This window comes from Pleurodeles waltl, chromosome 2_2, assembly GCF_031143425.1.
Source record: "Pleurodeles waltl isolate 20211129_DDA chromosome 2_2, aPleWal1.hap1.20221129, whole genome shotgun sequence".
NCBI classification, from domain to species: Eukaryota; Metazoa; Chordata; class Amphibia; order Caudata; family Salamandridae; genus Pleurodeles; species Pleurodeles waltl.
The window spans coordinates 393783885-393809226 of NC_090439.1; the positions used below are offsets into that span (position 1 = coordinate 393783885).

The 25342-nt window shown below is 46.9% G+C and overlaps 1 protein-coding gene across 2 annotated transcripts in view; it reads left to right on the forward strand.

Annotated features, from left to right (window-relative positions):
- Positions 1-25342, forward strand: part of CD226 (CD226 molecule) — a 313744-nt gene that overhangs the window by 83993 nt on the left and 204409 nt on the right. For both annotated transcript variants that reach the window (XM_069219898.1, XM_069219899.1), the window contains exon 3: positions 11117-11467. In XM_069219898.1, the coding sequence (XP_069075999.1) occupies positions 11117-11467 (351 nt within the window). The remainder of the gene's footprint in view (positions 1-11116; positions 11468-25342) is intronic.

Below are 25342 nucleotides of genomic sequence, written 5' to 3' on the forward strand. Positions count from 1 at the left end.
CAAATAACTGAAATTAACTTAGACATAAACATATGCAAATTACACTTGTTAAAGTTGTATTGGCTGAAGAAAATCACTCTATGTAAGTACCCATCTGTCCACAGAACAGTAATATTTAACATGGTCTTATGTGCACAGTTATCTTGTGGTGAAGTATGCCCATTTTTCGTGACAGTTCTTGGCGTTTCAATAGCAGGCATAATCTCTTCTATATGTGTACCTATATATACATAGAATCAGCAAATATGACATTGTCTAATATGCACATCTGTTGTGGTGTAATATATAGTTTTCTCCTTATAGTAATGCATCTGACTTTTCCAGGAGGCATAGTTCAATGTGCAATGACACGTGTATAACTACAACTTCATATTCATACTGTAAGCTGCTTAGTTGGTCATGCCTTAGAATACTGTAGTAGTAGACTGTTGTGTTGTGAAAATTCTTGTTATGAAGAGCCAGATCTTGAGTAATCTTCTGAAGCTAAGATGGTTGTCAATGGGTCATATGGGCATGGAATTTCATAGTTTAGCTGCTTGAACAGAGAAAGATGTTCCACCCATGCTTTTCTGGAATGTTTGAACATTGGGCGAGAACCATTCTTGAGCTCTGGTTCCTATTTTCTCCTTGTTTGTTGATTTGCTCCGGGTGAAGAGTGGTCCTTTGCCACATATTACGTTGTGTTTGATACAAAGCAGCTTGAAGGTGGATCTTCTGGCAACTAGTAGCCAATGTACGGCCCTCAAGGCAGGGGAGATGTGTGTTTGTGGCTTTACATGAAGGAGTCTAGTGGTAGTGTTCTGAATTCACTGTAATTTTCTCATAGTTGACAGAGTGAATCCATGATACAGACAATTATCAAAATCATTTTTATTTCCAGAATCCTAGATGCATTGTAGTGTTTTCATTATGAGTAAGCTTGATTTGGCTATGCTGTCCACTTGTGCATTCATTGACAGTTTGGCATTCCTGGTGATTCTGAGGTTTCATACCTACTTAGATATTTTTGGTTGTGGTCCTAGATTATCAGACGCAGAGGGCCATAGTTTTTCCAGTCACCACTGGTGAGTATTTCAGTTTGAGATGGCTCCATGTCACTCATTGGTCAATGGCCCAGAGGGAATTGAAGATTTTTGATCTCCCAATGTCCTTTGGATTTTCTAATTTCATCTGCACAGTTTTAATAGGGGAAGTCAAAACCATTGATCAGATCTAGTAAATATTTCATGTAGATGTTGAAAAGCATGGGTGAGATGATTGAACTTTGAAGAACTCTTTTTTTTAATGTTGTATGGTTTAGAAGAGAAAGGAGGAGTATGTATATTTGATCTACGTTGTCAGTACAGTGTGATCCAATGAAGAGGTGTGCCTTTCGTTTCTGCTCATTCAAGTCTTTGTATTAGTGTGTCATGACCCACTGTGTCAAAGGCAGGCAAAAGGTCCAAGAGAAAAAGGGCAGCGTCCTTGTTCTGGTCTACTGTGTTTTTAAGGTTATCCCAGATAGAGATAAGGGCTAATTCAGTGCATCTTCTGGGATGGAATCCAGTTTGAAAGTCAGAAAGTATGGAATTCCCTTCAAGGAATTGTGACATCTGGGTGAAAGCTGTTTTTAATTTAGGTTTGCTCAGGAATGGTCTGTTTGCTATGGGTCTGTAGTTGCTGTTGAGATCTTGATTGTCCAGGGTAGGTTTTCTTTAATGAATGAGCATGTGGATGTTTGTTAAGTCTTATTGGAAATATCCTGTTGTTCAGAAGTTGTTGATGAGTGTTCTGACTGGAATGGCTGCAGGAGTTGATGGCAGAATATTTTTGAAGATTGTTGTGGGCAAGGGCCAGTGGGACATCCTGCAGGCTTCCTCACTTTGACAAGATCCAGAAAATTAGTTGACGATAGTTGTTTGAAGGAGCTTAAAGGCCACAGTTGCCTTTCCCTGGTGGGTTTTGTAGAACATAGTTTGTGGCTATTTTGTTTTTGTTATTTAAATAAGAATCCAACATGCTTGCTTTAGTTGTGTAATGATTTGCCAGTTTGTTGCAAAATTCTTGAAAAATTTGGCATGTGTAATGTACATGTAGTTATTTCGCAGTGTATTACTAAGACAGTTCCAAATGGTGCACTTTGCAAACAAACAAAAACTTTAGGTCAATAGAAGAATATTATGCCTTGGACCCAAGACCTCACAGTGTCTGGGCTGAATTTGTTAGCTCCTTTATTAGTGGTTCAACAGAATGAGGCAGAGAGTTCTGCTATGTGTTACTGTTTTGATGATAAGTATTTATTTAGCATGGAGAACAATGCAGTCATAGATCAAAGCAGACTACTGAAACTGAAGATTCCACAGCAGTATATGAGAAATAAACCTGAAATTCAAACATTTGTTTTAAAAAAAAATACTAAAAGTTCTATTGCATGCACACTGGCATGCAGACCCACCAAAAAAAAAGAGAGAAAGAAAAAGAATCCCAAGAGGGTTGCAATTCTAAGCTCTAAAGTTGTTCCAGCTCAAATACCAAGGAATCTTCAAAGTTCATCATCCAATATGGATTTATTATGAACAATCCATTGGAATACGTGTGTACATCCAACAAAACGTTTTTTGGGGCGTATCCAGGGTGAGTCAAACGTCATAATACTACCAACATTTTTTAAGAATGTATGCACGGAATTTGATAGAATTCTATATTCCAAAGCATATTCCAATCCACTTTGGGCAAAATTTGCCCTTCTTCAGAGAGAAAGATAATATAAGAAATGTAAACATATTTGTAGAATAGGAAAAGTGAAATGTGATGGAGGAACCACTGCCCAATATTATAAACCAACTATAAAGAACAGATCAAGTCCACATCATGATGCATTGCAATGTAACCTGAGTACGGGAAAAATACAAACACCTAATACACCTCCAATGTAGTGTGCACTTAGAGTACTCGGGTCATGTGACCAAAGACCTAGTGATCTCAGGGACCCTCTCACTAAGTGCACACAGTCAATCAATCAATCAATTAATCTGTTTTTATAAAGCGCAGCTACTCACCCATAAGGCTCTCAAGGAGCTGTTTGTGGGTCTGGTCCTCATTCAAAGAGCTAGGGCTTTGTCTGAGGTGCGTGGGTAGGTTTTTTCAGCTGTTGGCTGCGAGGTAGGGGGAAGATCTTCCTCCAGCGGTGGTTTTCCAGATGCGTGGAATGGTGGCTATGGCCTGCTGGGCAGATCAGAGGGGTCTGGCAGGTCATGGAAAGAATCTTGTGGTGTGGGTGAGTAGTTTGAAGTTGGTTCGCTTCTCATCCGGGAGCCAATGGAGGAATCTCAGGTGTTGGGAGATGTGTTCCTGGCAGGGAGGTTCAGGACGAGTCTGGCAGTGGCGTTTTGGATGAGTTGCAGTTTTCTGATGTTATTTGTGGTGGTGCCGGCGTGAAGTGCGTTGCCATAGTCCAGCTTGCTTGTGACTAGGTGGTGAGTGACTATCTTGCGGCAGTCGTCTGGGTTCCATTTGAAGATTTTGCGGAGTTGGAGGAGGGTGTGCCAGCAGGAAGAGGTGACTGCATTTACCTGTCGGATCATTGTTAGGGAGGAGTCGAGGATGATTCCCAGGTTGCGGGCATCATCAGTTGGAGTAGGTGGGATGCTGAGCGATGTGGACCACCAGGAGTCATTCCAGGATGAAGTGAAGTGTCTGAAGATGATGAGCTCGGTCTTGTCTGAGTTGAGCTTGACACAGCTTTCCCTCATCCAGGCAGCAATGGCTTTCATTACGGTGTAAAAAATCCTCTTGGCTTTGCCTGGGTCTTCTGTGAGGGATATGATGAGTTGTAAGTCATCTGCGTATGATACGATGTTCATTCCGTGGACTCTGACGATGGTTGCAAGCGGGGCCATGTAGATGTTGTAGAGTGTTGGGCTCAGGGAGGATCTCTGAGGGACTCCACAGCTGACTTCTGTTGGTTTGGATAGGAAGGGTGAGAGCCTGACTCTCTGTGTTCTTCCGGTGAGGAAGGAGTGAATCCATTGCAATGATTTTCCATGGGTTCCTATGTCGTGGAGTCTGGTGCATAAGGGCTGTGGGAGACCGTGCCGAATGCTGCTGAGAGGTCGAAGAGGATGAGTGCTGCGGTGTGGTCTCAGAGCAAGAAGAGCTGTCTCCATGCTGTGGTTGCCACGGAAGCCAGACTGCCAGGTATCCAGAGAGTTGTTGTCTTCGATTAATTGTCGCAGCTGTGAGTTTATGGCTTTTTCCAGTACTTTGGCCGGGTAGAGTAATAGCCAGATTGGCCATAGATTTTTTAGCTCTGATGGGTTGGCAGTGGGTCTCTTCAGGAGAGGGCGGACTTCGTCATGTTTCCAATCATTGGGAAAGGTGGCTGTTTTGATAGAGCAGTTCAGTGTCTTGCGGAGTTCGGGGCGATGGATGCACTGGCTCTGTTGTAGATGTGTTGAGGACAGAGATCTGTGGGAGCTCCAGGGTGAATGCTGTTCATGATGATTTCAGTCTCTTCTGTGGTGAGAGTGGACCAGCAGTGGACAGTTTGGGTAGGTTCTGGGGGGCTGGGTCGGTCCTTGGTAATGATGCTGGGCGGGTTCTGCGAGAGGAAGCTGTCATAGATGTCCTTAATCTTGTGGTGAATGAAGGTGGCCAGTTTGTCACAGAGGTCTTGCGATGGGGGGATGTTGGTAGACTCGGAGGGGGGATTGGTGAATTAGTTGATTGCAGTGAAGAGTTCTCTTGTGTTGCGCGGGTGGAGGTTTTGATGCATTCCTGGAGTGCAGATTTTTTTACGTTCTTGATGGGACGGTGAAGGGTGGCAGTGGCGGCTCTGAATGAGGCGAGGTCTTTGCTGGTTTTGCTGTTTCTCCATTTCTTCTCTAGGTGCCTGCAAGTGCGCTTGGATTGTTGGAGTTCAGTGGTGAGCCAGCTGGCTCTTTTTGGGATGCGTTTGACCGAAGGTGGGCTATGGAGTTGGCGCATTTAGTGACCCAGGCATTTAGGTTGTATGCTGCGGTGTTGGTGTTATCAGTGGGGGTGATTTAACAAGGGTCGTGGTGAGTTGCTCTTCTGTATTTCGTTCCATTTCCTGTGGGGGACCCTGGGGACACGGAGGTGGCTGTTGGGTGCGGTGCTGTGATGGCAAAGTGTAGGCAGTGATGGTCGGTCCAGTCTGGGATGGAGATATTCTTGATGGTAAGCCGGTTGCTTCAGTTGAAAATGGGGTCTAGCGCGTTTCCTGCAGCGTGCGTGGGCAGGGTGATTAGTTGTTGGAGTCAGAGGGTGGCGAGAGTGACTAGTAGGGAAATGGTGTTTTGGTCATTGCAATCCTTGAGGTGGAAATTCAAGTCACAGAGGAGGAGTTAGTCATTGGACTACTAGCCGTGTGGGGTGGCGATGTCTATAATGGTGTCGATCAAGGCTGGGCAGAGGTTCTGTGGTGTGCTTATGGAGGGAGCATATATTTAGAAAGAGGCAGTTGATGAGGTCATGGTAGGTGGCTGTGGTTTCAGGTTTGGGGTGTTCGGGTTGTTAGTTGTGGATGAACCTGAGGTTGCAATCCCGGCAGGAAATAGGTCCATGGGTGTCATTAGGTGTTGTGGTGTAGCAGGTGCTGAGATGTCCGGTGCTAAGGCAGTAGAGGGTCTTGGTGTCATGATGGAAGCTGGCAAGGGAATGGCTTGTCTGAGATCCAGGGTTCCTGGTGCTTGGCACGGTCTGGGAACGGAGGGGCGCTGTCGGACTTGCCGTTGGCACGCCTGAGACGTGGCCGCACTGCGGCCACCATTAAGAATGGGAGGGAGGCGGGGGGGTCTTGTCAGCTGGGAGACGGGAGGGCGGGAAAAGAACTTCACGGGGGAGAAAGGGGGTGGGCCACAGCTCAAACAGTGGCGCAGGAGGGAGAGTGACAAGAAAGAGACATAAAATTAAGAGAAACATTAGAAAAAGAAAAAAGAAAAAATGAAGTGAAAAAGGCAGAAGTATAAAAGAAGGAGTAAAAGAAAAACAGAGAGAGATACTTACTTGTAGATGGCCATCAGGCCACCAGGGATGAGGGGCAGGCAGGAGCCTGTGGGTGGAGGAGGGCCTCGAACTGAGAGTCAGGGAGGCTCTCAGTTTGTTCCCAAGGCAAGGCAGAGGCAGAAGCCAGAAGAGCTGGGGAGGGCAATAGAAGCTGACCAGGAGGTCAGTGAAGGTGCCCTCTCACAGTGCTGTGGTCGCCATTAGGAAGGGGAGGGTGGGGGGGTCCGGTCAGCTGGGAGGTGGGAGGGCGGGAAAAGAGCTTTGCGGGCTGGAGGGGATCGGGTTTTGCAGGCTGCATGCCTTGGTGCAGAACTAAAATGAAAACACAATATGGCACACAGCCTTTGTGCCCTGCCCCCTTTACGCTTCAGGCAAAATATGTAAGTCACCCCTCTAGCAGGCCTTCAAGCCCTAAAGGCAGGGTGCATTATATTACATGTGAGGGCATACCTGCATGAAGAGATATGCCCATGCTATGTCTTCGTTGATTTTCAGACATTAAGTGAACAGGAAAGCCATTTTAAGTACATGTGCTGGACACTGGTCATCACGTGCTCCCAAGTTACATGATGGCTTCACTGAAGATAGAGATCTTTGGTATCAAACATCTCATATTAACAAACCCTCTCTTACTCCAGTGATGGATTTATTAGTACATGCACTCAGAGGGCACCTTAGAGGTGCCCCCGAAAATGAACCAACTCATAGTGTGGACACTGACTGGTCAAAACCAGTGCAGCCACCTTAGACAGAGTTCTGGCCCCCTGAGGTGAAAGCCAACGGTCTTGAGGGCTCAGAACAAAGGCTTGCTCTAAGGGGATGTGCTAACATCTCGTCCAGGCAGGATGAACATTGGCAGGGAGCGTCAAAAGCCTAGCCACAGTTGTAATGCTATCACAGCTAAATGAAGGGGGCCTGAATCAATCTGTAGCCTTCATCAGTAGGAAGTTAATTCCCCTGGAACGGAAGTGGAGTGCAGTAATGAGGGAAACTTCTGCAGTTGTCTGGATACTGAAGAAGCTGAGACTATACCTGTTTGGTGCTCACTTCCAGGTTCAGACAGACCACAGACCCTGCACAGAGTTAATGCAGATGAGGGATGAGAATCACAAATTGTTAAGTTGGTCCATCTCCCTACAAGGTTTAGACTTTATGGTGGAACACCGTCCTCAAACAGTCCTCGAATAGATCACAATAATGCTGATGCTCCTCCCGGGTTCTTCTGCCTAAGTGAAGAGAACTCCCAAGGGCTGGGTAGTCCTCCCCACTTTCAGCTTGGGGGGATATATGTTATACTTGGCATCCTTGGGGTGGTTCTCCATCTAACCTTTTCCTTTCAGACCCCCTGTGTCTTATCCAGGTGACTGGCTGACACCTGTTCGGTATAAGTCAATAAGGATGCTCAATGAAGGACCACACGCCAATTATAAATACAATTTAGCTTTACTAGTATTGCAGGTAAATGTAGGCATTTAGCACATTAACAATAGTAGAATAAGAATAGCAATGAAAAGCAGCTATTTATATATAGGTACACTACAAAGAGCATCTATGCATATATATAAGCAAAGAGTTAATTGACAGATATAAGTTTTGATTAACTGTATACCAAAATGCATCACACTACGATGTTCAGGAAGCAGAATATAAATGAGTTGAATACTTCAGATAAGCTTTAATTCACTGCTCACCGAAATGCATGTTTCAGTTACTGTAGCAGGTTCAGACTACGAGGTTTAGAAAGCAAAATATAAACGAGCTGAATACTTCAGGTTATGAACACAGTGCAAGCATAAATAATCAGTCATAATAATAGAGCAGAGAAACAAAGGCCTTTCATCCCTGTGTGGAACTTAACTTAGCCCACGAAATGCTGGGAAGCCCGCTACCGCCTGCTCGGACCTCTCTACCCCTCAAGCATCACGGTCAACAAAACAGGGAGGCATCGCTGGGCCATGGCAGCTTTCACAACTCCGTCTGCGAGCTTCCAGTCCCTCACCCACACTTCAGTGCTTAAATAACTCGAAGCTTGGATTCTAGATCTTTCTGGCATTTTCTAGCTAATGTTATCAGTACTTGGCTGCTCTGGCCTTCTTCAGCCTTTGTTTTCATTCCATCTTCTCCCTGTACTCTCATTCTCAAGGTTGAGACGGGGCTTCTATAACTACAAACAAGTTTGAAAATAATATCATGAACTTTTCCACGTTGTTTGGGGGGGGGTTCAGCAGGCATCACACTCATCTACATTGCTCAAGCTAATTAACCCTTCACGTCACAATGTCTTCCGCACCTTTCCCTATACTGATCACCCTGTTTTCACTGACAGTTTTTGCTCACCTTGGCACTCTGCACACTTTATCATGCTAAACAGTGCTAAAGTGCTCTCTTCTTAAAACATGTTAAACTGGCTTCTATCCAATTGGCAATCAGCATATTTCATTTACTTGGAAGTCTCTAGCACATTGGCATTGCTGGTGCTCAAGGCCTGTGAATTAAATGCTACTAGTGGGCCTGCAGCACTGATTGTGCCACCTACTTAAGTAGCCCTTAAAACATGTCTCAGGCTTGCCATTGCAGCCTGTGTGTGTGCAGAGTTTCAAACTAACATTTCAACCTGGCAAAGTAAATACGAAGGCCAAACCCTTCATTTTTAGTACATATAAGTCACCCAGAGGGCAGGGTGCAATGTATTTAAAAAGTAGGACATGTGATTTAATGTCTAGGATGCAGTGTAGTGAAAAACTCTTACATTTCTATTCACTATTGCAAGGCCTATATCTCATATAGGATAACATTAGAGTTACCTTATTCTGTTTCATAATAGTAATTTCCAAATGGGAAAAGGCCATCAGTTCATACGTGATGTCTCTGAAATCATAATTTATGATCCTAACTTATGGTCAGATTTTAAGTTACAATTCTAAAAATGCCATGTTTAGAAAGTTCCCATTTTCTGGCCTTAGCCAATTGGTACCTGCAGCCTGTCTCTGGGTCACATGACTGAATGTGGGTGACAATTGGGCTTTGTGTATGCCTCCTAGACAGGCACACACAATGGGCAGCTTAGATGGATCATCACTGGCAGGATGGGAGGAAGGAGCACGGCGCAGCCCCACTTAAACTTGAATAGGCTGTGTTCTGTCCTTACACAAAGGGCTGCATAACCCCTGTAATTAGTCTGGAGCCAGGGGCTGGAAGGTAGTGCACCTGTGCCCTTCAAAGGCATCCCTCAAGAATATTTTATGCACCTCAAGGTCATTGCTGGGTATAAATACCAGACCTCGGACACCACCACTTCAGTACCCTTTTGGACCTGAGGATAGAAGGAAGAAGGACTGCTGTGCTGCTAAAAAGGGACTCTGCTGGACTGCTGCTCTGAAAGACTGAGGTCCTGCTGTGCTGACCTGCTGCCTGCTGCCCTCTTGCCAGGGTTAGATGGACTGGACCTGCATCACTTGAACCCACAGTGACTCCAAGGGCTGCTTGGCTGGCCTCCTGATCTAATACCTCAGGGATATAACAGGCGTCCAACCACCTTTCATCTGCACCTGGGCTCTGTCATCTGTTTGTCTACCCTGCCAAGTGGGGCCACACCAGTTTTGAACCCTTGGAAGTGGGCTTAAGGTGCTCTGTCACCCTCTGTGGATCTAGCAGAAGCAACACATCTCTTCTGCTGTTCAGCACAACACCAAGCAGAACTGATGTATCCCCACTGATGTGTGAACTGGAGCCGTGGCCAAGACCCCTATCATCACCACGGCCTTCAATGCCTTCGGAACTACCACTGTGCAATGCATCCTTGGCACAGGCCCTCACATTCCTCATCAATGGCAGCCTTGATGATGCTGGACTCTGCATCGCAGTCTTGCTTCTCCTCAGAACCAACGCATCACCTGACTGCTAACTCATCTTTGACGGAGATCCTCGCAACTCTTGGCATACCAAGATTAAGGTACTTCAGCCCGCGCTCCATCACAGTCAGGCTGAACTTGTGACTTTGTCCTGTTCTGGCATGACTAGATATCCAAAGATGGCACTTTGGGCCTGTTCACGAGCTTGGCATTGGGGATTAATCTGTCATAAATGTGACAGATATCCGGTCCACTGTATCACAAGATCAATAAGATATAGTTGAACAGGATAACCGTCACATTTGTGATGGAGTAATCCCCTCTGCGAAGGTCATAATCAGGCCCTTTGTGCTTTTTGGCTGTATTTTCCCGAAAATCTTCAAACTTGTTTATTTCTGACTCTACTGATTGGATTTTTGTCATTTTGGTCTTGTTTTATGTATTAAAGAATATTCTATGCTTCTAACGTGGTGTGGGACCCTTTTTGTGTGGTGTTTTTCACTTTATTACTGTTTGAACTGTTGCAGAAATACTTTACTCACTGCCTCTAAGTTAAGCCTTACTGCTCCTTGCCACGCCTTCAGAGGGTTGAGAACAGGTTAATTTAGGGTTGGCTTGTGCCTCACTCAGACAAGAATTGTTTCTGCTTGAAAAGGGCTTCCACACCAATAAATCAATAACCCAATTTCTGACATTGGCTTTGACAGGCAAAGGATTAGGACTCTCTTGTCATAGACTTTGCCCAAGATCAGCCCCCAATCATCACACTTGGTTGGGCAGGTGTTGGCACTTCATAGTGCTGGGCAAGGGGGTCGCTTCCTAGACCTCTCCCTCCTTTCTGGCATTGGGTTATCTTGGGACATGCAGTTCCTTTGCAAATAGTGTCCTCGGTGTCCCATGCCGTGGGGCAGGTGTTTTTCACTGGTCATGTGGCCGCCTTATCTTTCTTCCTCTCCTTTCTGGCAGTCAGTTATTCTGGAATTTAGAGTCCCTTCATAAGCAATGTCCACAGCGTCCCCTAGCTTATTCTTTTAGCGTCCCAATAACCTGTTTTGTTTTCATATGGTGTCCAACGACATTATGGCCTCGTTGCTCCGTTTAAATAATAAATAAAAAATTAAATAAATGTCATTGGAACCTCAGGACTATCACACAACAAATTCAAAAACTCCTTCTCTTGCGCATTATTTTTAAATCATTTCTCCCCTTTCCAGTCATTTGGAAAGTTCAGAATTAAGGTATACTTTCTTTTTCCGCAGATCACTTAGAAGGATTTACTCCGTCCTCGTTTACCTACGCAGCGACGTTGGGTCAAAATGCCTCTTTCTCCTGCGCATGTACTTTGGGCGACTCAGTCAAGCAAATCACCTGGGAAAAGCTAAGAGAAGAAGCGCAAACCACAGTAGCTCTGTGCAGCTTGTCTAAGGGCCTGGTCTTGAAGCACTATGGCGTTGATCACAGACACCGCAGCCTCGTCGTTTGCAACGGCCTTCAGAACAGCACCCTCACCATTTGGAACGTCGTTGCCTCTGACGAAGGAATTTACCGCTGCCACTTTGCCACAAACAAAGTAAACCAAACTATCCTGATTAGCCTGAACATATCTAGTGGTGAGTAGTACAAATGTGTCGTCTGCCGGGAATTACATGTTTTTTGTATCTTAACATATCTGACTGTATAAGGAACTGACCGCATAAACCAAGGATAATGCTTGAGGGCAGGGTAACCTTCTGCTTGCAAACTACTAAAAGTAAGGATGCCTTTGACATTTGGGGCCAGATGTAGCAAAGTGTTTGCACCTCGCAAACGGCGAAAAACACCGTTTGCGAGGCGCAAAAGCCTCTTTGCTATGCAGAAATGCATTTTGCGAGTCGGATCTGACTCGCAAAATGCATTTCCGACTCGCAAATAGGAAGGGGTGTTCCCTTCCTATTTGCGACTCGCAATGCTATTCATTTTCATTTGTGACCGCAAAAGTGGTCGCAAATGAAAGCGCAGTTACCATCCACTTGAAGTGGATGGTAACCCAGTCGCAAACGGGAAGGGGTCCCCATGGGACCCCTTCCCCTTTGTGTCTGGAAAACAAAATAATTTTTCAGAGCAGGTAGTGGTCCAATGGACCACTACCTGCCCTGAAAAATACCGAAACAAAAGGTTTCGTTTTTTTTTCTAAGTGCAGCTCGTTTTCCTTTAAGGAAAATGGGCTGCAGGTAGAAAAAAAAAAACTGCTTTATTAAAAAGCAGTCACGGACATGGTGGTCTGCTGACTCCAGCAGGCCACCATCCCCGTGAGTGCCCATACTCGCAATGGGGTCGCAAAATGCGACCCACCTCATTAATATTAATGAGGTGGGTCTTTGCGACCCCATTGCGAGTTGCAGAAGGTGTCTGAGACACCTTTCTGCATACCAAATTGCGAGTTGCAATTTGCGAGTCGCACGGACTCGCAAATTGCAAGTCACAGTTTGGCTTTTTCCTACATCTGGCCCTTAGGCCCATATTTATACTTTTTTAGCGCCGCATTTGCGTTGTTTTTCTGATGCAAAATCGGCGCAAACTTACAAAATACAATTGCATTTTAGAAGTTTGCGCTGCTTTTCCGTCAGAAAACGACGCAAATGGGCCTTATAGTTTTAGTAGCCGGTTTTGGTCACTGTTTATAGTCGTGATGCAGCCTTCAGTTTTCATTAAAGCTGTTGTCTTGCTGGAAGCAGTGCATGTGACTTCCTGTGATATCGTATGCTGGCCAAATGGATGATGATATGTCCCTAACCGCTGTTGGGTAACTTAATATATCTGTAGAATCATGCAGTCACAAATATGGCTGTAAAACGTATCTTAATCAGAAGGTTCAAATTATTGTTACTCTTTCCCTCTGCAAACACATTTTCAGTTACTTTCCATTTGAGGAAGATAATTGTTATTTTGAGAAAGGACGATTATAAACAGTAACAGAACTCAAAATGTGGGCGAAGCATACATGTGTGGAATATCGGAGGAATCAGAAACGAAGAAAAAAGACAAAAATACTCTCTTGAGTTTAATATCACGCCAAATGGGCAAGTGTTAATTGTTCTACCTTAAGCAGGGCTCCTGAGTTGGTGTTTTCTCCTGATCTTGGAAGTACACAGAGGAAGGATGCCATTTTGGCTTTAGATCCCATAAGAGTACAGCAATGGTGAAGTGAGGCATGAAAGGCCCGAATGTGAGTCAGGCCACACCTGATTCAGTGTTCACAGAGTGGAGTCTCAAGCGTTTATTCCCGCTCTGTTTCCACGTACACGTTCCTCCTGCAAAAGGCAGGAAAATTATGTGCTTGGAAACAGGGCGAGGACCAGGTAATGGTCCGGTAGTTCGGGAACTCGCATTTGTGATTGTTTTACCACCCAGATCAATGATTCCTGCCTGGGTAACTTCTGGACCCCAGCACTGCACAACCTGTCATAAGGCCTGTAGTATTGGCCCGTGCGTTTGGGACAGCCCACCTTACACTGTTACGCAGGGATGTTCTCCTGAGTTACCCCACATGCGCGGGCCACATGAAAGAGCCTGAGCATGATGTGTGCAAACAGATATATTGGACGCGCGGAGGTGTGAAAGTAGTAGTGAGAAACGCACTGAGATACAGCAGTAATCAGAGCAGTTAATAAAAAGCGTCCATACAAAGCCACAAGTGACTCCGAGTGGTTATTGCAGTGGATGCTACAATTGGCAACGAGGTAGACGAAGTCCGCTGCTTCAACAGAACTTGGCGGCTGCTTCCTTGCCCTCGCCCTCCGTACCCCTCATCTGGCAACTGCAGAGATGCTGTCCGTGCCGTGTGTGCTCCCATGCACGCTTCTGGCCTGTGCCGGCAGCTGCTCATCTCCAGTCTCCTCGCAATGGCGTGCCGTTCATGGCCCCGCCCTCCGGACTCCAGCCCGAGGCTGCGCATGAAGCCGGGTGCGCTCATACAGCAAGGCACCTGTGACCCAGCCTCCTCACTCGGACAACAAAGTCATTTCTCACCGGCCCCTCCCATGGCCGGCTCGCGCTCCCGGTTCAGTGCCTGTTCTACACACCACCTGGCCCGCAGGCCCCAAGGACTAACCCCTCCTCGTGTTGGTGCCAGCAATAGCAGCAGTGTCACGCCAGTACTGGCCGCAGTTCAAAGCACAGCTCATCTGCCACCCACCCTACAAGCCCTGACCCTGTTTGCTCCTCCTGCTGGAGGTTCCTCAAGGCTCTACAGCTGAGACTCTTCCACCCTGACAGCAGGGCCCTGCGCTGATCCACCTGTGTTCACTGGCACACCTGTTGTGAGCACCATGGCAGGCATCCGGGCACTGGAGCCTTTCACCGTCACCCGCGCCCTGCCCACCCAGGCTGCAAGGTGGAAAGCATGGTTGGAACGCCTCGAAACCTACTTCGAAGCCCTTGAAGTAAAAAAGGGGCAAAAAAGGCCTTGGCTTCTCCATTTGGGTGGGGCAGATATCCACAAGATTTCTATTTCCGTGAACGAGACGAAGCCGCACACGTACCACACGTTAAAAAAGAAGCCATCACTGTGCACTTCGAACCATACGCCAAACCAGACTACGAACAGTTTCTGTTGCGCCAAGCGTGCCAAACTGCACACAAATCAGTGGATGTGTTCTATGCATGCCTAAGAGAGCTGGCCAGCACCTGCACACTACCAGATGAGGAAGACGAGATAAGAACTCAGTTTATCCAAGGCTGCTCTTCGTCAAAACTGCAGGAGCGTATCCTACAGGAACCGAATATGTGGATAAGAGACATCCTCACCCTAGGTCGCTCGCATGAGTAATCCAAGTCAAGAGCAGCACACATGGAACAAGTACCAGGAGCCCAAGTAAAAACAGAACCCGTCAACGCAGTGACGTCAGTCACACCGAAAAGCAAGACTGACACCCTGAGAGGAAAACCCAGAGACAAGGTCTGCATATGGTACGGCAACCCACTGCAACACCCAGCCGGCTGTCCTACCCGCGGAAAAACTTGCAGAGCGTGCGGCAAGCTCAACCACTTTGCAAAAGTTTGTCGTTCCGCATCAAAGACACCCACCACCCACAAGAGCTATATCCGTCTCGCCCGCCACGGCCTCAGACAGCGACATGGATGACGACCTACAGGTGGTTCACGTCATATACTCCATTGGCAACCGGAGACTGGCCACGTGTCAAGTGGTGCTACGCCACCAGCAAGTTTCAGCCCTGATAGATACTGGAGCGTCGATCAACCTTATGGCTGAGGGCGTATATCAAACCCTCACTGACCCACCGCCATCAAAATCCACCTCAGTGCAAGTCCATGCCTTCGGTAGCAGATGCCCAATGGGCATAGCTGGCGTCTTCACAACAGACATTATGCACGAAGACTCTAAAATCACAACTAAGGTCTATGTCTCAAGGGAGGGGACAGGATTCTTGATTAGCTGCTGCTGTGCTCAGAACCTCAACCTAATGCAGTTCGTATTCAGCATTCAAGCCAACAGGCTGGAAGATCTACTACGAGAGTTTAGCCCACTGTTTGACAGCATCAGATGTCTAAAAGGCCCCCCTCTCAAGCTCCATATAGATGAGTCTGTGGCCCCAGTTGCTCTCAGGCACAGGTGCTTGGCATTCCATCTATGGCCTAAAGTGGAAAAGGAACTCCTCGTTTTAGGTCAAGCCGGCATAATCGAAAGGGTATCAGGCCCAACCCCGTGGGTATCTCCCATTGTCGTGGCCAAGAAACCCAAACAACCAGACGCCATGAGGATCTGTGTGGATATGCGCCTCCCAATCAAGCCATCTGAAGGGAGAGGCATCTAACCCCTACCATTGATGACATCATGGGAGAACTCTCAGGGTCTAAGTGGTTTTCCAAACTGGATTTTCGGTCAGGATACCACCAGATCACTTTGCACCCTGCCTCACGCCCGATCACCACATTCTCCACCCATACAGGCCTCTGGAGGTGCACCCGCTTAAACTTTGGCATCTCCAGCGCAGACGAGGTGTTCCAACACACGATCAAGGAGGTGCTAGGAGGGCTCACAGGGGTGCTCAATGTAAGTGACGACATCCTAGTTCACGCCCCCACTCTGGAGGACCACCTAGCAAGGGTGTGTGCAGTGTTCAAAAGGCTGCAGGAGCGCGAACTAACACTCCACAAAGAGAAATGTGAATTCCTTAAAACAAACATTAGTTTCCTCGGCTATCATTTCTCTGAGCAGGGCATCTGTTCAGATCCCCTCAAAGTCCGAGACATCCAGGAAGCCCCAGCACCCTCATCGGCATCTAGAGTATGGAGTTTCCTGGGGATTTGGCACTTACTGTGGCAGATTCATAAAGAATCTATCAGACCTAACAGGCCCCCTTCGAGCGCTGACCCGGGCAGACCACCCTTGGGTCTTGGAAGCCGAGCATGAAAAGGCCTTTGAGGACACAAAGAAAGCCCTGTCGGCGGAAACCACCCTCGCCTTTTTCAATCCCTGGCGAGAGTCCCAGATAGCGGTAGATGCCAGCCCCACCAGACTAGGGGCTGTCTTGACACAGAAACAGGCCTGCGGAGACTGGGCACCCATCGCATTCGCCAGTCGGACCCTCACCCCGACAGAGAAATTATATTCTCTAATAGAGCGGGAAGCCATCGATATTCACTGGGGGTGCCGCCACTTCCTCATCTACCTCTACGGAAAGGCCTTCACCCTAATCACAGTCCACAAACCGCTACTGCAATTTTTCAAGGGGTCCCCCTCAAAGCCTCTGCAACGGATCGAAAAGTGGATCCTTCAGTTACAGGAGTATGACTGCAACGTGGAATACCAACCAGGCACCCGGAACCCGGCTGATTTCTTGTCCCGTAATGCCTGCCCGGCAACCTTTCAGGAAGCGGAAGAGGTGCAGGAGACAGAATAGTATGTCAGGCTAATAGTCGACCGAGGCCGCCAACTGCCCATACCCCTCACGGAAGTGGTAGAAGCCACCAACCAGGGTGACTGCCTACAAATGGCCATGCAAGCGGACAGATCGGGAGACTACGCCCTCTGGAACACCTGCACGTTCTGCACGGCTGACACTCGGACCAAGCTCCAGGTGATTTTCAACGTCAGACACGATCTGTCAGTGAGCAATGACGGATGCCTACTACAAAGATTCCGCCTCGTACTGCCCATCTGCCTAACGTCCAGAACGGTGGTCCTGGCCCATGGGGCCCACCAGGGTATTGTCAAATCGAAGAACAGACTGCAAAATATGGTCTGGTTCCCTGGCCTAGACCAACAGGTGGAGGAAGTAGTCAGGAGGTGTGCAGTCTGCCAGGCCAGTTGACCACCTGATCACCCAGCGCAAGTCATCACAGAGAACAGCCCTACTACCCCATGGGAAAGGGTCAGCGCAGACTTAAAGAGCCTGGCTGATGGGTCCCACATGCTTATAGTAGTGGACGACTACTCACGCTATCCCGAGGTAGAAATCGTACAGTCCACATCAGATGGGGCGGTCATCCCTAAGATGGAAAAACTAAAGGCCATGCTCGGACTCTTCAGTGAAGTGCGCACTGACAATGGACCTCCCTTCAACAGCCATGAGTGGGCTGAGTTCCTAAGGTCCTGGAACACCCAACACCATCGCATCATGCCCAGATGGCAGCAGGCAAACGGTGAGGTGGAGCGATTCATGAAGACTCTAACCAAGGTGATCTGGATCACTATAGCTGAGTCGCAAAATGTGGAAAGCTCCATTTACACGAATGAATACCTAGCCACGCCCCATGCCACCACGGAGGTGACCCCAAGCCAACTCTGTTTTGCTGGACAGTGACAGATACCATACCGCACCACACCATGTGGGCCGCACAGCCAGAACCCCAAAACCACTCAACTCAGTGGAGGTCACGCACCAACGCGTACACATCGGAGAGGCTGCGAGCCTGCCTGGTGTCCATCCACGTGGGTGATGCCATCCTAATAAAAGACTGCCACCCTAGAGGGAAGTTCCATTTACCTTTTGAAGTTGACCTGTGGGTGGTGACAGCGGCCAAAGGGAGCATGGTAACGGCAACAAAAGGGTCAGAGACTGTAACCCGAAACATATCTCACTTTAAACGGTTCTCACCGACTGCACAATTAGAGTGGAACCGACGGAGCACCGCCACACGTGAAGATCCAGATGGTTCGGACACCGCTCAATCGTGCCCCTGCTCACCCGTCACAGTGGAGCACCCAGTGGTGCTGACTGAGGTGGCCAGCCCACAACAAGCACCAAACTCCCAGCGGCCCATGTCAGCGAGCACCGACAAGGAACCCTGATGGCCAGCCAGTAGGCATGATACCACCTAAGGCAAAATCCCAACCCCTCAAGATGCTATGCTGATTTCTTGTCAGACTGATGATCCATGGTCCACCGATCTCAGATTGGTGCCCACCTGGCACAATGATCCCATATGATGCAGATGTATCCTTTACTTATTTTCTCCATATATTGTGTCTGAAGTTTTCTTTGTGTTCCGTCATGGTTTTCTTTTCTTTCTCTCCTGTTGGGGAGGCGTGTAGAATTGGCCTGTGTGTTTGGGCCAGCACACCTTACACCGTTATGCAGGAATGTTCTCCTGAGTTAGCTCACATGCGCGGGCCACATGAAAGAGCCTGAGCATGACGTGTGCGAACAGTTATATTGGACGTGGGGAGGCCTGAAAGTAGTAGTGAGAAATTCTCTGAGATACAGCAGTAATCAGAGCAGTTAATAAAAAGCGTCCGTACAAAACCACAAGTGACTCCAAGTGGCTATTGCAGTGAATGCTACAAGGCCCAAGCGTTGTCTGGCATTCAGGGATGATTCAGCCTTTACATTCTGAGTCTGTTCACAGTTTTCTTCAGTGCAAGTTCGGGAAAAGGACATGTAGCGCTTCTGTTTGCCACACTTGGATATCAGACAGCATACAACTATGATTCATATGGTGGATAAAGGATTCTTTCTTCACTTCAGTGAAAGCAAAGTTTATGGATTCTAACAGTGGACTTGAAAAACTGCCATTTTTGGATTGGGCAATATATTTGAATTGTGAATGGTAGATGACTCATGATAGATGAGGAAGGAAATGTGACAGAGTGTGGACTAATAAACTTGCCATTTACTAAGTTATCTCTTCTCCTGCCTCTGATGAGAACAGCGCCAAAGAAGATCTTTTTGTTTTTTCTCTTTTAGGTGTGCTAGGGAAGTTTGTAAGCCAAGAGTGATTGTAGAAAGTCTATGGTTTGATAATGAAGCACTACAGCATTATATAGCTAAGGTGACTTGAAGTGCATTTCATGCAAGATGCTTTCTCCTATTAATTGGGGTAAATTCATGCAGGCTGGAAAATTTTAGTGCTAAGTGAGTGCAGCCCCAACATGATTTCAAGGCAATAGGACAGGTCATATTGCTACTAATTTGTTTTAGGTTATAATACATAGCTGCATTTGCTTTGATTAGATTGTTTCAGTGCTTTATTCCAGATCAGACTTCTCCCACGAGTAGCTCTTGAGCTACTGGTAGCTATTGAGTTACCTGCAAGTAGGTCTCCTTGGTGCAATCCAGCCCACTAAATTAGAAGCTTTTGCATTGTTGAATTAATATATAAATACCAAAATTCAAAAGCATGCACACGAGATGAAAATGTGTGTATTTTCAGAATTATAAGCAAAGCTTGTCCAAAATGGTTGCATTTCCAGTTGAATTTCCAATTCAGCCATTGCCACCATTCAGTAGATTAACAATACTCATATGTTATTTCAGTGACAAGATACTCTGTGGTATAAATGTGCACTTTATAAATGCACGCTTAACTTAAATCTAATATTTGAGTTATAAATTATGTGACATTGGAGAGACTTATTATTTTGGTGCAAAGCTGCTATGGCATTTATGTATTAGCCATGTAGAGGCATTCCAAAATGATAAATAGTTTTTCAGATTACTGCTAGTAACTCTGCAAGATGCACTGATGCAATCATTGCTCATTCACTAGCATCAGGTGGCAACTAATGTAATCTTGTCCGAAGTGGTAACTATCACAACACTAATAATATTATTAACTCTAGGTGATAATTTTTATCTTCATTAGCTCTTGTTAGATAAAAGGTTACACACCCCTGCTCCAGAGCATTCATATTCTTCCCTAGCTTCAAGACTTTCCAGCTGGACTCGATGGTCTTGATGCCTTGCCAGCGTCATGTTTAATAACAGCCTTTAGTAAGGAATATGTTACTTTTTGATAGCTTCCATGGGCACTGGCAGTTAAAAGTAATCTGTTTTTTGTTTTTGAATCTGATTTCTGGATGTTTAGTGGCGTAACAAATCTGGAGGGGGTCCCCCCGCAAAGAACATGGAAGTGGGCCCACTCCGGACTCACTCAGGACTGGTACTGTGCTGAGAGGGCCCAAAGGAACTCAGGGCCACTGCAGATGCTGTTACAGGGCTCTTGGTGAGACCACTTGTTGACCCATGGGTCTTGCTTCAAGGGCATGGCCAGAGGCCCTGTCATATTTCATACATCAGGCACCAATGGTAGCGGTATGAGCATAAGAGTAGGACTTGGCATTAGAGCATTCTATTCAGCTGGTAACAGCTGTTTGCAACCCCGACCCATGCTGCCTCTATTCTCCTGCTTACCTCCTTTGCTCTTTCTCTTAAACATATTGGCTTTTGGTGAGTCCCAATGAGAAAATTGCTTTGGGCTTTAGTGTACATCTTAGATAGCTTCTCGCCTCACCCGAGGGGGTTAAAGCTTCCCCAGGTGCACACCACAGCTCTTTCTTTGCTGCATGCTTTAAGCTGCAGTGCCACCACAGGCACCATCCAAAGTGTCACATAGACCCACAACTTGAAATAAGTGCCTTAGTCACATGAGAGAACGTGGCAGAAGCTGAACCACTTTAGCGGATGCCTCCACATTGCTTTCCTTTGGCACTATCCACATATGCACAGGCAGTAGATTGCCAGTATGTAAAGTAGTCTCCATGAAGGCTACCGAATATGCATGCTTATTGGTGGTATATTTTTAGGCCTTTTTTTGTTTAGCTGTTTGCAAATATGATAAATATGACATTTGAACTGTGACTCAGCCATGAATACCTATTAGCCTATTGTCCCTTATACAAAAAAGCAGTTGGCGATTGTAAGAGTTGACATATTCATCAGCCCACATTCAAAAGCTGCTCATCGGTTATACTCTGATGTGCATTGCCTGTGCACCAGCCATTTAGTTGATTTTTGTAATGTCTGGTTTAAAATGCAATCATTCAGTGACTTCAGGTATGACCAGTGGTGGGTTCTTGTCTGTTGCAGCTTCCTCCTGGGAAGGCAGATCAACTTTCCTCTGGAAGCTGACAGTAGGTCTAGGGATCGCTGATTACCACCAGGATGCTGTGACCATCACTTGCTTTAACAGCCGCCACTATGTGGGGAGTGACACGGTCAGTGGTACACTGTAGACTGCAAATATGAACAAGTCACAGACGCCGAAGGGTGCCAAACCGAGACACAGAAGGCAGACCTAACACCCTCCCCCCCATGAACTGCAACATTCCCATAATCATAGCAGCCCACAAGAACAGAAAAAAGGATTAGGATGGGTGGTGTTAGACCTGACAGCCTTAGGGTGGTCACCCCTAACTTTTTGCCTGCCTCCCTCCACTTTTTGGACACTGTCTTTGCTGGTTTTTAGACTCTGCACACTTTACCACTGTTAACCAGTGTTAAAGTGCATATGCTCTCTCCCTTTAAACATGGTAACATTGGATCATACCCAATTGGACTATTTAATTTACTTATAAGTCCCTGGTAATGTGCACTGTATGTGCCCAGGGCCTGTAGATTAAATGCTACTAGTGGGCCTGCAGCACTGGTTGTGCCACCCACTTAAGTAGCCCCTTAACCTTGTTTCAGGGTTGCCATTGCAAGGCCTGTGTGTGCAGTTTCACTGCCCCTTCGACTTGGCATTTAAAAGTACTTGCCAAGCCTAAAACTCCCCTTTTTCTACATATAAGTCACCCCTAAGGTGTACCCTAGGTGACCACTAGAGCAGGGTGCTGTGTGGGTAAAAGGCAGGACATGTACCTGTGTAGTTTACATGTCCTGGTAGTGTAAAACTCCTAAATTCGTTTTTACACTACTGTGAGGCCTGCTCCCTTCATAGGCTAACATTGGGGCTGCCCTCATACATTATTGAAGTGGTAGCTGCTGATCTGAAAGGAGTAGGAAGGTCATATTTAGTATGGTCAGAATGGTAATACAAAATCCTGCTGATGGTGAAGTTGGATTTAATTTTACTATTTTAGAAATGCCACTTTTAGAAAGTGAGCATTTCTCTGCACTTAAATCTTTCTGTGACTTACAATCCATGTCTGGCTGGGTTTAGTTGACAGCTCCTTGTGCATTCACTCAGACACACCCCAAACACAGGGTACTCAGCCTCACTTGCATACATCTGCATTTTGAATGGGTCTTCCTGGACTGGGAGGGTGGAGGGCCTCCTCTCACACAAAGGACTGCCACACCCCTTACTGGGACCCTGGCAGACAGGATTGAACTGAAAGGGGACCTGGTGCACTTCTAAGCCACTCTTTGAAGTCTCCCCCACTTCAAAGGCACATTTAGGTATAAAACAGGGCCTCTGCCCTACCACCTCAGACACTTCCTGGAGAAGAAACTTGTAACCAGAACGTGCATCCTGCCAAGAAGAACTGCCTGGCTGCCCAAAGGACTCACCTGACTGCTTTCTGTGAAGGACTGCTGCCTTGCTGTTGCCCTGCTGCCTTGCTGCTCCCTGGCTTTGGTGAAGAAGTGCTCTCCAAGGGCTTGGATGGAGCTTGCCTCCTGTTCCCTGAAGTCTCAGGACCATAAAGACCTCTCTCTTGCAACTGTACTCCTTGTGCTTTGAAAATGTAATGCACAGCTTGCTAAAAACGACGCACAGCCTGTTCTGCGGTGAAAAATTCACTTGCTCGCTGAACTGGGACTCCGCTGCTCGACTTCGCAAGGAAAAGATCGACACGGTGCCTGCGTGCAACCGGAACTTCGACGCACGGCCCACCAGATCGACGCACAGCCGACCTGGGACGCCACCGCCCGACTTCCAGAGGGGAAATCAACACAGCGCCTGCCATGAGGGAGAAATTTCCCTGCACCACCCACCGGAAAGATGCAGAGCTTGTCAACAAGCCCAGGATTCCACGCACAGACCCCGGGGCATCTGAAAACCCTGCAACCCGAAGAGGAGCCACGACCGAGCACCTGAAATCGACGCCCAGCCATTCCTGTGTGGAAACTAAACAACCGTGTGCGGCCTGAGAAATCGACACACACCACTTCTCCTCCTCTGCGGCCCTTTGCAGAGATTTTTCACTCAAACCAGGTACTTTGTGCTTGAAAGAGACTTTGTTTGCTTTTAAAAGACTTAAGACACTTTGGGCCATATTTATACTTTTTGACGCACAACTGCGCCAACGCAGTTGTGCGTCAAAAATTTTAACGCCGGCTAACGCCATTCCAAAGCGCCATGCGGGCGCCTTATTTATGGAATGACGTTAGCCGGCGGAGCTGACTGGTGTGCATAAAAAAAATGACTTACACCAGGCAGCGCCGGCGTAGGGGAAAATGGAGCTTGGGCGTCAAAAAATGGGGCAAGTCAGGCTGAGGCAAACTTTTGGCCTCAACCCGATTTGCGTCATTTCTTTTGACTCCCAACCCCCATTGAAATGACTCCTGTCTTAGCACAGACAGGAGTCATGCCCCCTTGCCCAATGGCCATGCCCAGGGGACTTATGTCTCCTGGGCATGGTCATTGGGCATAGTGGCATGTAGGGGGGCACAAATCAGGCCCCCCTATGCCACAAAAAAAAAAAAAAATACTTACCTGAACTTACCTTAAGTTCCCTGGGATGGGTCCCTCCATCCTTGGGCGTCCTCCTTCCGAGCCCACAGGTCCCTTAATGCCTGCCCTGACCAAGTGTTAAGAAATGATGCAAAAGCGGCTGGATGTCATTTTTTTGGACCCACCCACTCCCGTGCGTCATTTTTGCACGGGAGTGTAAATACGGCGCACATGCCTCGGAGTCATTTTTTAGAAGGGAACGCCTACCTTGCATATCATTAACGCAAGGTAGGTGTCCACGGAAAAAAATGACGCAAACTCCAAGATCTTTGGCGCTAGACGGGTCTAACGCCAAAGTATAAATATGGAGTTAGCTTTGCGTCGGATTTGCGTAAAAAAAACAACGCAAATCCGGCGCAAACTGAGTATAAATATGCCCCTTTATATCACTTTTCAGTGATATCTTTACATTTTCTTATTGCATCTTTGATCGTTTTTGACCTGCAAATATCCAGATAAATATTATATATTTTTCTAAACACTGTGTGGTTTATTTTTGTGGTGCTATATGGTGTTATTGTATGATTTATTGCACAAATACTTTACACATTACCTTCTAAGTTAAGCCTGACTGCTCAGTGCCAAGCTACCAGAGGGTGGGCACAGAATAATTTGGATTGTGTGTGACTTACCCTGACTAGAGTGAAGGTCCTTGCTCGGACAGGGGATAACCTGACTGCCAGACAAAGACCCCATTTCTAACAGGTGGTTTATGCAGAGTGACCAACAGGGGCCTGATTCACCTGGCAGAAGGAGCAGATTCATAACTTGGCTTTGAAAATAGCTCAATATCTTGTCAAACAGAGGTACCTGCTACAGCACTTTGGGCAGCTAGAAGGAAGGCTGAGAGCACATTAATCACCCACAACTCACCTTTTCCTCCAATTGCTCTCTGACTTTAAGCTTGCCTTTGACCATCTACCACTCTCCGCTGTACGCTGCCTTTTGGCTAGATTCACACTTCAGAAATGCCACATAAAGACATAAATACATTCATCCCTCAGCCCTGCCCCAACATTCCCCTAAAGCATGATGATGAGCTTTCTGCCTGCAAAAAGAAAAAGCCAATATAAACAGAATAAATGTTTAGTGCTACCCAGATGATCATGCCATCAGTTCCAGTGGCAATCCCACTTTGGCTACTAAAGTGGGGCGTTCGTGGTACCACTGATGCTGTGAGAATAGAGGTTGGGGGACAGCAGTATCTATGTCCACACAGCAGCCTCAGCACAGTTGTTCACAAATGATTGTGGAAAGACAGAGAATTGTCCTAAGGAGGTTTGCATTAGGATATAACTTTATATAAACGAACAGAGAGACTAACCTCATTATTCCAGCAAAGCACAACACCATATATTGTCCCAACTAAAGTCATGCGCTCTTTCATTTCTGTTTCTGCTTGGTTAGGGTCACATCTGCTATACATTTCTTTACCCACACTTTCTGTTGTCTGTCCCTCACTTATTATACTCTCATTCAGTCATTTGATAATCAACACACTATGGGGGTCATTCCAATATTGGCGGGCGGCGCGGAAACCGCCAATTGGCCGATCTGAGGCCATTCAGACTTTCCCGCTGGGCCGGCGG